Here is a 17,558-nt window from a genome sequence, read left to right as displayed (position 1 = left end):
ACCAGCAGCTGAAGCTGTGTATGCAAGTATTACTTGGAAGATGCCCTCTTGTTCTTGAGGTCTTTAGTTTTGAAATAAAATAGAAGGTTTTACCTGTTACGGGGCTGTAAATAACGCCCTCAAAAACTGCAAAATGGATCTCATCAATCAGAGGGTATTCTGCAAAGTGCTGGGTGCTCTGAAAGGGCTGAAGCAAAGCGTTTTTCTCAGCAAGCTGCCATGGTGTTTGTGTCGATGTTAAGCCATTTTATGTCTCGTGGAAGTACATCCCATACCGAGGTTAACAGCTTATCCCAGACGCTCTGTTTTCTCCAGTCAAGGTACAGAGATTATACACACACACACATAAACGTGTATATGCACACACACACACACAACACTGAGTGGCAACAGGAAGGAGAAACGAGTTTATTCACGGCGATTTATGAAAAATTTATGAAACAAGAGAAAGGGAAAAGATACAGAGCAGAGCTGAAGTCACAAGCCAGGGTACACAAAGCATCTCACAGCACAACAAGGAAGAAACAAGGCAATAGGAAGAAATACACGGAGAGAAGGAAGAGGAGAATTCCCTTCCCAGCACAGACAACATTTAATCCACAGCTACTGGGGAAATAAAGGCCTTGAGATGAACGGGCCAACTTCCAGGGACTTTCCCCATTTGTTCAGCTCTTGGTTACAGCCAGCTCACTGTCAGCCCAGGAAGAGCGAGGGAGGCCAAGGGGTGGGGTGGGGTGAAACAAAGTGGATCTCTCCAGATCTCCTTTAAGCCCCTTCTGCCTTCAGCAGCTTTCTTCCTACCCGCCACGGAAATGGGCTGAAGAAAAACTCGTCTCAGCTGCAGAAATTCAGCTCAAAATGGGAAGTTTTCCCCGGAGGCTTTGCCTTGGCAGAAGTTGGCTCTATCGTAAGGACGTCCTGAGGAGCTTTAGCCTCTTGTGGGCTAAAGGAGAGCTTCTTGTAGACACTCAAACTGCAAACAGAGCAAAACATGCTCTGATGCTGGCTGGTGAAAGAGAGGCCTCCCACAAAACAGCCAGGAGATGTTTCTGATTATCCAGGAGACCTCAGCAGGCATCCCATTCCTTCAGCCACGTCCCCATCTCAGAAGCCCAGGGAGCTCTTTGCCCAGATTGCCCCCTGTGAAGCTTTTATTCAGCAGGTGGGCTACAACATCAGCTGACCTCGGGCAGATTTGGATCACGTTCCTATTCCAGGAAAAAGGACTGGATACAGGAAAGCAGATGGTCAATGCAAAGCCTCAGCAGGACGGTGCCAGACTGCCTCCGTGTGTCTGTGTGCTCAGGCAAGCTCCAGCACAGTGACTGCAGAGAGGGAAAAAACCACGAATTCACCTTCAGCCCCTTTCTCCTCCTCTTGAACGAGGATCTCACCGCTGTGGTCCATGCATGTAGCACCTCCGGGATGAATTCCTGCAACAGCTTTTACCCCAAAGGCTGCAAAAAGGTCAAGAAGAAAACTGGGGCTGAATCGCGGTGTAGCAGACCCTTTACACTCCAAATGGCCCAATGAACGTGGAGCTGAATCCCAAGACTACTTCAGTGCCTCCAAATCCCACGATTATCCCAATAAAACACCCGTGTAAACCAGAGCACCTGTGTGAGTTACTCTGGCTTAAACTGAGCAATTTTACAAGTGCAAAATTCAAAGAGATTTTCCTTTACAAAGCCAGCTCGTTGGGAAAATTTACAACTGGAATACTCATCCAGAGAGGCATTTTGGTTTTTTCTTATCACTGGAATCACGACGCCAAATTCAGCTCCCAGTTACACAACTGGAAATTTACCGAGCCCGAGCAGCAGCAGGGTCGCAATTCAGAGTATTCCCATCCAAGGTCCTCGATGCTTTTCCTGGTCAGCAAACCCTGGTTTAAATGGCGTGACCCTGCCCCATTTCCTCAGCACTACATTGTCACCCTTCTGCTTGTCCCCAGCCATGTCCCCAAGCACCAGGTCCAACCTTTCCTTGAGCACCCCCAGGGCCGGTGGCTCCAGGAGCTCCCCAGGCAGCCCGGGGGAGCAGTGCCAGCTCTCCCCGTGATGCTCCCAGGAGCAGACCTCACCCGGCAGTGCCACAAACCCTGCGCAGCAGCCTCCAGATATAATTCTTTTACCAAGAGGAGATGCACGTTCCTGTCACTTACAGCTCAGTGTTAGGAAGCCAATTGTTTTAACCTCCCCCCCCCCTTCAGTATTTTCTCTGCTGTATGGGGTTAGTTTTATTTGGAAGTGTGCGGATTGAAACTGAGCAAAAATAGAGGGCATAAATGGTATTTTTAGAGCCTGGAGCAGGCAGTGATTGCACAGGACTCATCAGCACCTTGGTTCATCCTGTTTAAAAGCATGTAGACACAATTGTTTACTTTTTTTCCACTCTAACAGCTCAAACACCTTAGTACTTGCTCTCTTAATCAAGAAGACTTCTCTACGGTCAGTAATTGAATTGCACTGGAAGGGTCCAACGCGTCTTTTTTCTTTTATTTTCATCCCAGATACTTGGTCACCATGACTGGGAGACATGCTATTGAAGCCATCATGGAACAACGTTAAAGTTACACAGCAGGAAGGCAGAACTGAAGCACCACAGAGCTGTGAGCTTTCCACAGCTTTTATTTCACTCAAACTTCTCCTGTGTATCAGCCCTGCCACTTTCTCCCCTCCCCAGCCTGTTGCCCAAAGTCTAACTGTGAAATACGGCAGTGCAGAGCAGGCCATAATGCCACCGTGCAGTTTTGCAAAGCTTGGGATGAACAGACACTCTGTTTGTTACTATCATTTTTACTTCTCTCTGTATAACCAGATCTATGCATCTATACTGTTGACATTTTTTTTGATATATAATCTAAAATACATCCAGCCCAGAGCCATTTAATTCTCTAAATTGCTATACTCTCTCACTCTTTATGTTTAATAATATTTTTCTCCTGACTTAAATGGTCCTGCACAGCTTCAGTCGTGCCCGTACTCACTTCCTTTCACTGTTATTAACCCAGTCACTTTTTTACAACTTGCAGGTAATTGGAGATCAGGTAATTAGAGAACGACTTTTACAGAAACTTCTGATGACGTCTAACCTTCCCCTCCCCTACGTGCTTCTTGAGCGAATTCTAGTTCATTAGAATAATAAGGAAAACACAATTTGATTTCAATTTAGGCATTTACAGTCAAAAGACAAATGGAAACAGGTATTCTCTGCTTAAAAATGGTAACTCCTGCCACTTTGTTGTACTGTACCTGTCAGTAACCATGAAAAGGATTTTTAAAAGGATTTTTGCTTTCTTGGCTCAATGTATTTAATCCCTCACAACCTTTACTAACCTCACATTATTGAGTTTCTCTTTCAGAGTGATTTTTTCACACTGCAACATGAATGAAAGCCATTCCATCGTTCTTATGGAAAAACAAACACCGGGATCCGAACTAGAAAGACCAGTGAAAATTTATTTTTTTTATATCCCAAAGAAAGAAAAGAGAATGTATATATTTTGTTGATTGAAGCTGAAGTCTTGGTTTGTCATTTCCTTTATATAAATGGAAACTCTTCAGTTTCCTCAGCCACTTGGTTATCTCCTAAAATATTGATTCTATCATATCAGTCACTGAAAGCTGATCCAGGCAGTTTTAGTTCTCTCTGAACGAACTGTTAATGCTATTCTGGATTTCCCTTAATCTATCTTCCTTTCATATGTAACTACAGTTTTAATAATTGACTGGCTTTTACAACAGCCCTCTAGTAGCAGAGGTGAGAGAGCAAAATTTATTCTTTAGAAGCGAAGTAATTATTTGATCTCATTAATGCCATTACTTATTTCCATCTGACAACATTCTGCCGTTAACCCCAAATGCTCAGTACCACTTCAGACCTACTGGAGGCTCTGGATGTAATTTTCAAAGGAGAGAACAGAGCAAGGGAGCAGGAAAAATGCATTACTGACATTTTGCAGCACAACACAATAACCCTTCAAACAGTGACCTTAACAGAGCAAGTCCCAGGAAAAAAAAAAGTTCATGATTCATTAAGAATGTGTATCTCCTGAGTTATAGCACAGAATCATCTAGGTTGGAAGAGACCTCAAGATCATTGAGTCCAACCTCTGAACTAACACTAACAAGTCCTCCACTAAACCATATCACTCAGCTCTACATCTAAACGTCTTTTAAAGACCTCCAGGGATGGTGACTCCACCACTTCCCTGGGCAGCCTGTTCCAATGCCTCACAACCCTCTCAGTAAAGAAGTTCTTCCTAAAGCTTTTGTGAAACTGCTGTGTTCCAGGTCCAGAATCACCACGTACAGTTCTGACACTCCTGCCGAGGAGGGCCAAGATTACAAGAACATTTGGTTTAGGTCTTTTGCAGTCAGTGGAAATGAAGGAGCTCCCATCAGGGGAAGCTTCAGGCTAGTGTAAAACAAGGCTTGAGCGATTGTTTTTAAAGCCTCTCCATTTAGGACACTACTCACACTATGCATGTAGGTGCAAAGCAGTGATGATGCTGAAATGCTGTGTACTATTAGCCAGCTTACTTACAAATTAAGCACGGAAGCATGACTTGTAACTGCAGACTACTTCAGGAGCCAGACTCCCATGAGGTTATTCTGTTAATCGTTTTCTAAAATCAAAGTAACGTGTTCTTTTAACAGCAGCAAAACACCTGAGTAGATAACCGAGCTTTTCCCTGTTGTAACTGGGAACAATAGCAGAGATGAAAGAGATGACAACTTTATCACAAAAAGAATTAAGCAAGAAGGTAACTTTTTGATGGGATCTTCCAGATGCACCATATATAATCCAAAAGACACCAGGTTGTGAAAAAGCAGAGCCAGGAAAATCCTGTCCCTGCTGCTGGACAGAACTGACGATACCACCTTTAAATAAAAGGTGAATATTCTTCCTTTCTAAAGGATTGCATCAGGCCTAATCCCACAGGAAAGGTGTGCTTCCCTCCATGAAAGACAGAGCATTTATGAGTGTACATGTACCAGGATCACCTGCACAGCATCTGTTTCTCTTGAACCCAACTGCAAGACGAGTCATTTTTCTGAAGCACAACACAGAAACTAGTTTACCTCGCCACCCTCCAGCGAATTTATTCGTGTTCATACATTTATTTTCTCGACGTTTTCTTACCTTATATTCTGGACTGAGGGATTTAACGTTTCGTCTGCGACGTTACTGCTTACAGCCGCTTGTCCTTCCGTGATGGACTGCAAGGGCTGCATTACGTGAACTGTCCGAAAAAGCTGCGTGGGATGTACTGGCTGCGTAGACTGCATTGTCCTCAAAACTTCTGAAGTCAAGCCAGGTGTCTGCTGCTGTACCACTTCTACGGGCTCCTTAAGCTTCGCAGGCTTCGAATTTCCTGTTTTTAGGACTGTGGTGGATCCTCCCTTTGTCCCAGCGTTCGCAGACGCTCTAGATCTGCTCGACTGGTTTCTACTGGCCACAGGAGTTGAGAGCAAAGTTGAATCTGATGACTCAGTGCTAGGGCTTGCATCCTCATCATCTATATAGACGAGATCTTTTGGCATTTCTTTAAATTGATACACTAATCGCTGACCTTCTACTTTGGCCAGTATTCCTCTTTGGTAATAATATCTGTTGAAAGCAGACATACATCAAGAAGTCAGAGTGTTTCTGCAAAACCCCTAACTAAATAAAAAACACAGCAACAAAAAGCAGTAAATTACTCCAGCAGCAACAAGGAAGAAGGGGCTTAAGGTTTAATATTTTATCTGCCTAGTTTCTTGATTACAAAGGAGTGTCCAAATTAATAGCACATTTTTTCCTCAAATGACACTTTTTAATGGTATTTGTTCTTTCCATTTAATTTCAACATCAGATAACACTGAAGAGAAATAGAAGAGCTCTGTGATTTGGCAGCGCTGCTATAAATGAATGCTGCTTTAAAGTCCTATGAAACTTCTAATTCTCCTCAAGTCATCCAATCCTTTAATTTACCTGAATTCGTGCCTACTCCCCGGTGAGCACATACAGACATTTTAACTACAAGACAGCAAAGAGAACAGGACAGGAGACTTCTACTTCAGTTATATTTGCAAATCAGTATGACAATTAAAAATTAGGTATACTGAGGTGAGGGGTGAAAGGAATTGAAGAGCAATGCAGAGCTGCTCAGCCAGACAATTCTCAATCAGCAGTTAAGGCTGAAGCCTGCATCCCCCACACTCATGGGTGTCTGCTTATTTTGCAGCCTTTTCTGCACAAGAAGAAACAAAAGCCAATCTGCAAATGATAGGATGTTTTAAAACTGCACACATGAGTCCACAGAAGCACATGCAAGCCTGAATTATAAAACTGTATTTCCCACTGGGAACTGGTCATTTGCCGTGGGGAGAAATCACTTCATTAACTCTAATATACCCAAATTTAGCTTTTTTTTTGAGAGAGAGAGGAGATTAAGATTTTACATAAAAGGCTTGCCACACTCAGAACCTTCAGTCTGGTTTGGGAGGTGATTGTGAAGATGCATGCTCGTCAGCAGCACTGAACACATCCAAGCTGAAACTGCAGGTGACTGATTTGGGGTTTCGGTTAGTAAGGGTTACTTTTTGCTTATTTATTTTGCTGGAATAACTTCTTTATTTCCCGAGCTGACAGCACACTAATTCATTATTGTTGTTACACAAATGAGATATGACATTCAATGCATGCAAACACTATGGCAACAAAGACAGTATTATTAAAAATGCACATACCTGAGCGCTCTACCCATTGTTTCATAATTCATGTCAGGTTTGTTTTTGTGTTTTCCCCACAACCTGGAAACAGCCTTGGAATCAACTAGTTTGAAAATGCCCTTCTCTCTTTGAGTCCATTTGATATATTTAGGACACGTAGCTTTGTCCTGGAGCAGTGCTAGTAAGAACTCCCAGAGATAAATCGTATTTCCTAAAATAAAAGGATTGCGGGAAACAGAAAGATATGTTAGTTGACCATATTTTATTAATGAGTTAAATATCCTAAACGTTAAGAAGCTGGTATGTTTATGAATGCACTGTAATAAATCATTGACACCAGGAAATAGTGACAGAGGGCATGGGAAGAAATTCTCGTTAGTTATTTTAATCTGGGTGGCCAAACACCCTGTCTGCAACCTAGAGAGCTGGCTGTCAGTCAAGCTAAGACATCCCATTCCAATCACAGAATCATCCAGGTTGGAAGAGACCTCCAAGCTCACCCAGTCCAACCTCTGACCTAACACTAACAGTCCCCACTAAACCATATCACTCAGCTCTACATCTAAACGGCTTTTAAAGACCTCCAGGGTTGGTGACTCCACCACTTCCCTGGGCAGCCTGTTCCAATGCCTAACAACCCTTTTTACACAGCATTCACCTCCCATTCAGATGCTTCTCTCATGCCCCATCTGGATAAAAGCAGTCACTAACTACTCTACCTGAACAGGTCCGTCCTCTGAAGATGGAAAGTTAAACCCCTGCTCAAAGAGTTTGCTGAAGTGAGGTGACTGGCCTACAGAAAGCTGAACAAAAGCCTTCCTTTTAACAACTAGATTTATATGGAGGCAATCATTGGTATAAACCAAAGTAGCAAACCTTGGAGAATAAAGTTCACAAAGGCTGGGTGTTTGTTTGTTTGTTTCAAAGAGCCTAAATTTGTGTCTTTTTTTTTTCTAAGGCTACCAGTGTTTGACGTCCCTTTGGACAGCTGAAGCTGTACAAAAGCTTTTTAGTGAGACGTTGTTCATCTGAAAAAGTAGAAAACCTCGTGTGAAATTATCTCCTATGCAAAAACACAGAAAGGACAGTCAGTATGTGCAGATTTCTGCAGTTTCACCAAAAAAATGATGTGCAGTGAATGAGAACATGACAGGATCTCTGCTGTTAGCCTCAGCTTCATTCTGCTGGCTTCTCAACCTGCATGGCCACAAGTCTGAACTTTGCGTAAACTACAGGTGCCCTACAAATTCTTCAGACTCCCAATCTACTGTTTTATAATCTCCATCGTTAAATTATTGCCCACATCAACGTTCTGGGTTGGTCAGTTAACCCAGCCAGCTCCCATTATAGGGGACTTGCAAATATTCAGTCATGTCACCAGCCCTGACAGTTCCTGCTGAAGGTGAAAACTTTAAAAGTGAACATCTCTGGAGGGAAGATAAAAACCAATCTGGATGGCTTTGCAACAAATGTCTTCCAGCTTAGCTGAAAATGTCAGAAATGTCAGCCTGTTTGCCTTCGGACAGCCCAAAGGCAAAGGTTAAGGCTGCTCAGGCAGGACACAATGTCAGGCAGGACCGAGAGCATTCCCAGCCACTTCCCAGCTAATCCAGGGTGCTTTTGTTGTAGTCTAGACTGAAAATGCTTTGCTGCATGAAGGCAGACTGAAAATCTGCCACTGTTTAGCCACTGAAAATCACTGTGAAGAGGGACTGCCTGCAACAACGCTGGCTGTTTTACTCACAGGCAGGGTTTTTAACCTCCTGTGACTCACAGCTGAAGAAGAAAGATGTAGAAAACTCACAATTTGCTCCGTGCATTGCATCAAGTTATTCAATGGAGAAGTTGGTATTTTAACATACACGTTCTCCTCCAGGGGACATTGTGGATACTGAGAGACACACAACTTTCTAGCTATTTCTATACCATGGCCACTAACATCCCTTTTGCTTCGATTCTGTGTTCCTCAAAATGCTGAACAATTACGCTTTTGTGGAAGCTTTTTTTCGTGGTTTCAGGCAACAGACTCCTTTTTAATTCCTTCTGAATTAACAATTTTGTAACAATGGACAAACGTTATGGTGCACCCTTGCTATAAGCAACAAAACCCTTAGGACTCTTCTGCCGCTTAACTTGGTGGATGGCTGCTTTGATATTTTCCATTATTTCGTGACAGCACTACCTTGAGGTTCCTCTGATTCTTTTATTTCATGTAACAATCAGGTCTGGAATAATAACAACAGTAATAATAATAAAGCAAGTTTTTGATTTTTAAAATTTTATTACTTGTAAACATTTTTTCTCTTATTGTAGAAAATCTCTCTGCAAAAGCAAATATGGAGGAATTGAAGAAGTGTCAAAAACCCAAGCTGTCTGCCCAAGTCTTCTAGCAGCTTTCTAACTTCCCTCAAAAGTGAGGCCTTGGTGCTTCCTACTGCCAGCTGGCAGCCTTGATTATCTCCTCATGAAGAATTAGACACACACAGATGGAAAATGTTTTCAAAGATCATCTGTCAACGTAACCACCTCCCAAGAAACCCTAATACAATGCAAAGAGTTCCCCATGACTTCGCTTGAAACGCAGCAGCCTCTGTGGGGGGTTGAGGATTTTCCAAGAACCCTTGCAACTGAGATGAGAAATATATCGTGCTCCCTAGGAACTGGGTTATCTCACAAAAAAGTTTCTTCCACCATTTATTTATTCATTTATTTATTACTTAATTTACAATTAATTTATTTATTACTTAATTTACAATTAAATGTCTTTGAACACAAGACCTGTTTTTACATCACAGGAAAACTAGTGAACTGTTCCTTTTCACATGTCAGTCAGAAACAAAAGTCATTTAAAAAATGTTGGTGACAACTCCTTGAACTTACCCTTTCCATCTTTGTTTTTCTTTTTCACAGATATGTTTGGAGTTGTGGTAGGGGACTCAGGACGAGTGGGTTTTGGCTTCTTCCCTGAAATAAACCACCAGTGAATCAACTTCAGATTAGAAAAAAAATAATAAAAGAGAATAAATAAAAAAGAACAAGGAACGATCTTAAAAAAAAAAAAAAAAAGATACTTGTTTTCTCTGTTCAGAGAAGATTCAATTTTTAATCCTTTAAGAATTCAGTTCTGAGTTTTTTTCAATTTCTGCAATACGACTGATTCCCCTATAATTTTACTGTGCTTATAGTAAAAATTATGCTCACTTTTCCAAAGTCCGTGTGCCTTGGAAACTTCCGTGGCTTTTTAGGTACTCTTAACAGCATTTAACGCAGAAGAGATGAGCAAAATAAGCTATAAACTGTGGTCAGAAGAGTTTCAATAGAAAAGGCTCAATTAAATACAGAGAACTATCTTGTTCAGCCACTGCCAAAATGGAATTTAGGGATAAAACAACACTGTCTGATTATTTAATTGGCTGGAAGCCCCCACTGATAGAAGACAACTGCACTGTCGTGTGAAGAAAACACTTCTCAGTCCTGATCTTTCTTATTCCTTTCTCAGTGCTGGCTACAGGTAAAGGAAAGAAAGTTGGTTGTTTTTTTTTTTTTTTTTTAAGTTCAGCAGAACCAGTAAGTGGCTCTGAAAAACTCTGCTTTTTAAAGCCAGAAACATGGTTGCTCTGTCTAGTGTGATGACTGGAAGAAGTTAGTTGCAAGTGGTGACAAGAATTTGAAAATGTTGAGAAATCAACTATGTAAACATGAGTGGAATAAAAAAATTAGGTCATACTGAAGTATTTTTCAAGATCAAACCCTGAACCTCTTCCTTCATTAGATCTCATTCAATATCAGCTTTTAGAGCTACTGTAATGAATCAGAAATCTTCAGAACATATTTATGAAATGATAAATCCCTCTCATCAGGTTTTGCTGTGATCCTTTAGTATGTTAACAATACCTAAACTATTCACATACTGCCTCTGCTCCTTTGAGGCAGAACAGTCCAAGCAGACAGGACTCAGAAATGCACTTCTAATCCAAGTAACCTCTACTATCCTAAATTAAGATCTAAAGAAAAGTATTTTTCTTTTTCTCCACTTATTGCATTTCCAAAGGAGTTTACGTTCAACAGAGGTAGGACAAATAGGTCTGTGCCATCCCCCTCACAGTGACATTCCACTTTCAGTTTTGTTTTTAGGGGCTTCCTTAATACGAGAGACAAACCTGCAGAATAAGCACAGGATCACAGAATTAGGGTCAGGGAGCTTCACTAACTCTCAGCTAAAATGCTCAAGGACAGCCTGGGCTGTGTGCTTTGTTTTAGATTTCCGGGTATCTATTAAGAAGCCATAAAACAGACTGGTTTGAGCACTCTCACCTTTTGTCATTCGCAGTGTTGCCTAGTCTACCTTTGCACTTTTTCCTTTCTTTCTCCCTCCCTTTTGTTTTTTTTCCCAAACAGGAATGGGAGTAGGGATAGCTGGTTGACAGCTACCGTGAGGGAAGACTATGAATGCATGGAGCCCTCTCATTTTCTTGCTTCAATTCAGACAAGATTCATGACTGAGCATAGGACACAAAGTTCAGCTTTGGCCATTAACCACCCTGGCCATTAACGCCTTCCTTGATTTGAATGACGACAGAGGGAAGAAATCCTACAATACTGGTTTTGTCATACGTGGTCATACAAAACAATTAAGAACTACTGGAGTACATTTTTAGAATCTTTATATCACTGACCATCACTGGTTGCAAATAATGTCTTTTTTTTTTTTTCTTTTCCTTCCCTAAAATGTCTAGACGAAGTCATAGAATCACAGAATGGTTTCGGTTGGAAGGGACCTTAAAAAGCATCTGGTTCCAACCCCCTGCCATGGGCAGGGACACCTCCCACCAGCCCAGGTTGCTCAATAAGAGTCATTTTTCTGTAGGCCACTCCTACAGTCTTTTATGGGTTCATCCAGAAGTCAGTCTTCTGTAGGTCAGCTACTATGGCACTGGAAACCCCTCAGGGTAACTCTGGGTAAGTGCTTTTCTCCCCTTACACGTTATGGGACGACTGTTCAGGGCTCACCTTGTTCCCCCCTCCTGCCCACATGTAAATACAAGCAGTCGAGGAGTAGGGAGCGTTCCTTTGATGTAATTAGTTACCTGTGTCTGAATGAGAAAGGGTTTTAAAGCAAACGAAGTGGATGAAGTCTCAATTAAGTCATGACTTAATTACTGCTGGTCAGCTTCAGGAAACACAAGTGCTGCTCACATATAATGCACTTTTTTGATTACAGATAAGCTAGGCTACTAAATACAAATTCTGCTGCTGCAGCAATTCTGGGTCCTCTTACCTCAACCTAGACTACTTGAAGACATCCCGTCTGGACAGTCCTCTACCACAAACTTATCCAAAATTAGAAATCAGTGACGTACGCGAAACTCGTTTACAGAAGGGTATTGATTTTAGTGCTCTAGAAGTGGACTAGAGATAACTGAAGATGATGTTTTTAGACGACGCTGCGAGCTATAATCTTCATACACTGATACTATCAAAAACACAGTTAGCAGAGACACACAAGATATGTTTCCTTTGTTTAAAAGAAGATATTTACTGAAAGTACATTAAGCGTTAGCACACTTCCTCCTTTGGTTCAACAGAGCATGAATTTGTTCCATGTCAGAGTACATTACTACGTTCCTTTTTAAGAGAGAATTTCACAAAGAGGAAGGGTGCAGAATGTGCAGGAGGCTAAGAGGGGCTGCCATCGTTTTGTACAGATAATGGAATGTATGATTTTTATTTCCACTTTCCCATTTTCATGGTTGTAAAAACACTTCAGGTTCGACGTTCCTGTTCCAAATGGATGTGATATTTAGAAAATGAGATGTTCATCCCAAGAGAATATTTTTTATCAAACAGGAAAAAAGATTGATACACTTCTTTGCACTAGCAAAAGTGGAACTAAAGGAATTCATATAGCAAATATCCAAGTCTCTTCCTCTGACATCCCTTTGTTCTTCCAGCCCTTTTGCTCCGTAGCTCAGCAGCTCGGTGCTCAGACATTCACGAGCACAACCATCCTGCTGAGCACGGGGCTGGAGTGGAGCTGATGGGTGGATACAGCACACATGCTGCAGCAGAATGGCTCACAAGGAAAATAGGTAAAAACACCCCGTCACTTCTGGAGAAGATGTTCTTGGAGAAGCTCTACTTGGCAGTGCCATTCCACCTCAGTTAGCTAGCAGTGCTCTGCGCAGTGCAGCCCTACAACTTCAGCTGTTGGGTTAGATATGCTTTAAGTCCGTAAGAAGATCGTGGCTGGCATGCAGATGACAAAATGTCCACAATCCTCTGCTCTGCCACAAAATTGAGCAAAGGAAGGGAAACATACTGCACGTCTGAAGAACAAAACTAATAAAACCTGCATGTCATTAGAAATGCACTGCAAATTAAGTAACATTTTGCAGCAATTGCTGTTGGCCAATGCCTTATAAATCCCTGCACATTTTGATATAACATTTGAGCATCACTCAGATCAAAACATTGATCTACAGGAGTCCCAGTTTCATTGAAAACTGGCAGTTAATGAAACTCCAAGCTGAAGTATCTTTTCTAGCATTTCTTCTACCCGATATAATGATTAAAAAAAAACAAACACAAAACCCTCAATGTGGAGCAACTGACTTTTTAACCTACAGCTAGCAAGGAGGAAGGAGTGGGAGTAAGCAGAAGCACAAGAAGAAAGAGGGTATGAAAGTGTCAAGCCAAAGAGGTTAAAAGTCTGGCAGACAGAGGCTCTTTGTTTTGACCCACACAGCAGCCAACATTAAGAAGAAGAAAAGAAAAAACAAACAGTTAAAGTCTTCTTACAGTTGGTTATCTCATGGTAGTTTCCCCAGCAGCCCTCTCAAGCAGCTGCTGGTAAAGCTCCCTTCCACAGCAGTTTCAGTTCAGCTTTCTGACGGGAATCGGAGAGCTCCTGACCCACACCCGTCCCTAGCAGGCCTTGTGACACACACGGGGCTCAGGAAGCTCCCGCAGCATTTCCAGAGGCCTGTATGATGCCTTTCACAGATAACTACCCCCTACTGCAAACGGGACTGGCACTTACTATAGCGTGCAGCTATATAGAAAGAAGAAAAAAAAAAACAAAAAAGCACAGTTTATATTGAAGAGAGGTTAAAAAAAGCCCTCAATATGATCCCATATTCTGCACAGACCGAGCATTTTCAGTAGAAGCAAAACAAGAGCTAATTAAAATACTTCAGCACTCGTGGCAATAGCTTGTAATGCAATTTTCCTCTGAAAAAGCACCTGTAAATAGGAGCGAGCAGAGATCCACGTTTCCTGTCAGACAAGCAATCATTGCTACCTCTCCAACATCATCAGTATCTAAGCATCAGTATTTGTGCTTGGAGTCCCAGTAAGAAAATCCTTTCTCTGTATTTCCAGCTGGGGACACCGAGTTATTCTGACGTGACATCCAGCATGGTTCGAAAGACTCACGAGGGGAGATAAGCATGCTGCTGACTGCTCTCTACTCCACACCACTGCTCTGCAGCAGCATCTTACCTTTTTTCTTCTTTGGTTGTTCATATTCGGGAGTCTCTGGCGACTCAGCGTAAGGGTCTGGGGCTTGAACTTCCACCACCTCGGGGATCCCATCAAGTGTGACTGACACGTGTGTAATAGGAGCTACCATGTCTTCATCTTCCGTTGCACCAAACATAGTTGCTTAAGGGAAAGGGACAACAGGAAGATTTTCACACAGCCACAAGGACTTTTAAACATAGAATGAAATAAAACTATGACACTTATTGCCTCCATGGGAGAAGAGAGCAGTTCATAATTGAATATATCCACCCATAATCATAATCACCCATAATCTGTATTAAAACAGAACAGTTTAATGACATAACCTGCTCCCCTAAAAAACACTATTACAACGTGCTGACACGTATTTATTCATAGGTAACGCAATCTAAACATGTAAGTATATATTCTTCTATGTTACCAACAAGGAATCACAGAATGGTTTGGGTTGGAAGGGACCTCAAATATCGTCTAGTCCAACCCCCCTGCCATGGGCAGGGACACCTCCCACCAGCCCAGGTTGCCCAAGGCCCCATCCAGCCTGGCCTTGAGCACCTCCAGGGATGGGGCAGCCACAGCTTCTCTGGGCAAACATAAACAGATTCATCCTCTATCAGCCAAACCAAACAGAGCAGTCTAAACAACCTCACTTTGTTCACACCTTCCCTCTGATCTTTGATTCTTCCTCACCCATCAATGTTCAGCTGTGGGCTCAACATGTTCTCAAAGCAGTGGCTTTGAAGCTGTAGGCTTCAGTGCCTACAACACGGGATTTCTCTTATCTAAACTACATGTGTAAAGTCTGGAAGCAAAATATTCCTACCCGTTCCATGCAACCACAAAATACTGACTCCCTCCTTGTTTCAAACAGGCAAACAAGGCAAACAGAGACTGCTTTGCTTTCATACAAAACTTACTTATCCTTTTTTCATCCAGCATTGGACCAGGGGAGTCCATATTGAGCAGTGCTTCGGCAGCTTCAATTGTTTCAATTGTTTCATCCCCATTATGACAAGATGCTTCAACTGAAAGCAAGAGAACATAATATTAATTGTAACCAAGCTACAAACTGGACTTAAAGGTTCAGAGTGGTATTTATTTATCATTTGTAGCAAGAAAGCAGCAACCACTCTTCTACCAGATGAGCAGTAACGGGTTTTCTAGGGAGAAAATGTGCAATGCAATCACTTCATTCCTTTACTGCATTATACTTTTACAATTATATGTATTAGAAAAACAACCTTTCATTTCTGCCCTGTCTTTCTAACCCTTCCACTTGCTGATCAAGTACATGCAGCAGAACACGATGCCTGTAAGACCTGAAAAATGCTACTACCGCAAACGATATTCTCAACAGTATCCTTAGAAAACCTGCTCTTTCTTCTTACGGTGGTCAGAGGATTATTCTTTTTTCAAAATAATTGTAGCATGGCAAAAAAGAGGTAAACGTTAATTCCACTATCAAGTAGCATAAACCTTGAGAACAGTTTAACACCTTCTTTTATAAATCGTTTTGTTGGTGGAAACGCACAGGCCAGCCTTCCTTATCCTGTGCCATGAATTTTGGCCTATGTTAGGTATTTCGCTTGCATTTATCAAAGTGCTACAAAGGGCTGTGCTAATATTCCCCTCCCTAGGATCAAATGAACCTTAGTTACTTTCTTAGCCCTGCAATGAGTCAGCTCCAAACCCTCTCTTGTGTTTAACTTTGAGGAATTTTGGGTGGGGTAGTCACACATGCACACAAAAAAAAAAGAAAAGACAGAAAGAAAGAACGAGACTGACTGACTGACAGAGCAAACAAAAACGTACCATAAAACACACTGACCTCAGAAAGAACATTTCTTCTTTGCATAAAACTAAGAGGTTTATTACAGGAAGTAGAACTGCTATACTATTTTTTAATCACAGCAAAAACAAAGCACCCAGCCCACCAGCAATAATCAATCCCATAATAATTAAAAAAAAAACAACAAGAAAGACAATTTCACTCCAAATGCTCACATCTTCAGCAACTGTATCACCAGGAAAGGACGAAGATAAATGCAGACACTCAGACGCATCAGCCCTACCTCCTCCACCCTGCTGTGATTTACAGAAGCCTCCTTACCTCCCAGATTTTTTTCTCGACCTTGGTACTACCACGCTGCGAGCATCAGAAGCTCACACCCATGCACAGTGAAGGTGATGTGGGTGTTGGGCACCTCTGCCCTGCAGTCACTGTGCCTGGCTTCCCTGCCAGCTCTACGGCACCTGCTCCACCCAGTGCCTCGCACAGAAATTCAAGCAAGTCCAGGCCCCGCGCTGCTAGCTGGTGTCTTATGAGAAACGTGGAGCTGGGGAGGTTCCCGTTGTGAAATGAGAGAAGGGGAGGCAACGAGCACAGAATGAAGTGCACAAAGTGAGGCAGGGCAGCGAACCGGTGGCACTTCTGTCATGCAGCCTGCGGGGTCAGGAGCAAAGCTGCAGAGCATCTCGGGCCCAGGCTGGCTGCCAGAGCCTGACAGCTCCCCCGGGCACTGCCCGGCAGCTGGGGAGGGCACTGGATGCAAGCGAAGCCCATTCAGTGCTGCTGTAATCGCTTCTGGTTCTGTTTTGGAGTTTTATTTGGACAGGAGCTTTCCATATTACCTATCAGTGTAACAAAGACTGCAACACCAATGTCACCCTCACTACAGGAACACGGCCCTGCCAGCTTCCAGCAGCCTCGCGCTGTTAGAAACATGGAATCATTGGGGTGGGAAGGGACCTCCAAGATCACCTGGTCCAACCATTCCCCTACCACCAGTGTCACCCACCAAACCACGTCCCCAAGCACCACGTCCAACCTCTCCTTGAACACCCCCAGGGACGGTGACTCCACCACCTCCCTGGGCAACCCGTCCCAGTGCCTGACTGCTCTTTCTGAGCAGAAATGTCTCCTCATTTCCAGCCTGAACCTCCCCTGGCGCAACCTGAGGCCATTCCCTCTGGTCCTGTCACTGGTTATCTGTGAGCAGAGGCCGACCCCCAGCTCCCCACCCCTTCCTTTCAGGTAGCTGCAGAGAGCAATGAGGTCTCCCCTGAGCCTCCTCTTCCCCAGCCCAAACACCCCCAGCTCCCTCAGCCGCTCCTCACAGGCCTTGTGCTCCAGGCCCCTCAACAGCTTCGCAGCCCTGCTCTGGACACAGTCCAGGGCCTCCATGTCCTTCTGGTACTGAGGGGCCCAAAGATGAACCCAGCACTCGAGGCGCGGCCTCACCAGAGCTGAGTTTGAGCGGACTCTGGCCGGGACAGGACCAGCCAGCTTTTTACAGCCAACAGCGAAGAGCTAATTGC

General features: G+C 43.1%; 1 protein-coding gene across 5 annotated transcripts in view; it reads right to left on the bottom strand.

Moving 5' to 3' along the window:
• The window catches only part of ELF1 (E74 like ETS transcription factor 1), a 74,276-nt gene that overhangs the window by 3,441 nt on the left and 53,277 nt on the right, over positions 1–17,558 (bottom strand). For all 5 annotated transcript variants that reach the window (XM_084510087.1, XM_084510088.1, XM_084510091.1 and 2 more), the window contains exons 4-8: positions 15,158–15,265; positions 14,220–14,381; positions 9,600–9,683; positions 6,738–6,930; positions 5,149–5,616 (exon numbers count right to left, since the gene is read on the bottom strand). In XM_084510087.1, the coding sequence (XP_084366213.1) occupies positions 5,149–5,616; positions 6,738–6,930; positions 9,600–9,683; positions 14,220–14,381; positions 15,158–15,265 (1,015 nt within the window). The remainder of the gene's footprint in view (positions 1–5,148; positions 5,617–6,737; positions 6,931–9,599; positions 9,684–14,219; positions 14,382–15,157; positions 15,266–17,558) is intronic.

Source organism: Aythya ferina, assembly GCF_964211825.1.
Source record: "Aythya ferina genome assembly, chromosome: 1".
Lineage (NCBI taxonomy): Eukaryota > Metazoa > Chordata > Aves > Anseriformes > Anatidae > Aythya > Aythya ferina.
Note: the sequence above shows the minus strand (reverse complement) of the source record. Positions and strands in the feature narration are given on the sequence as shown.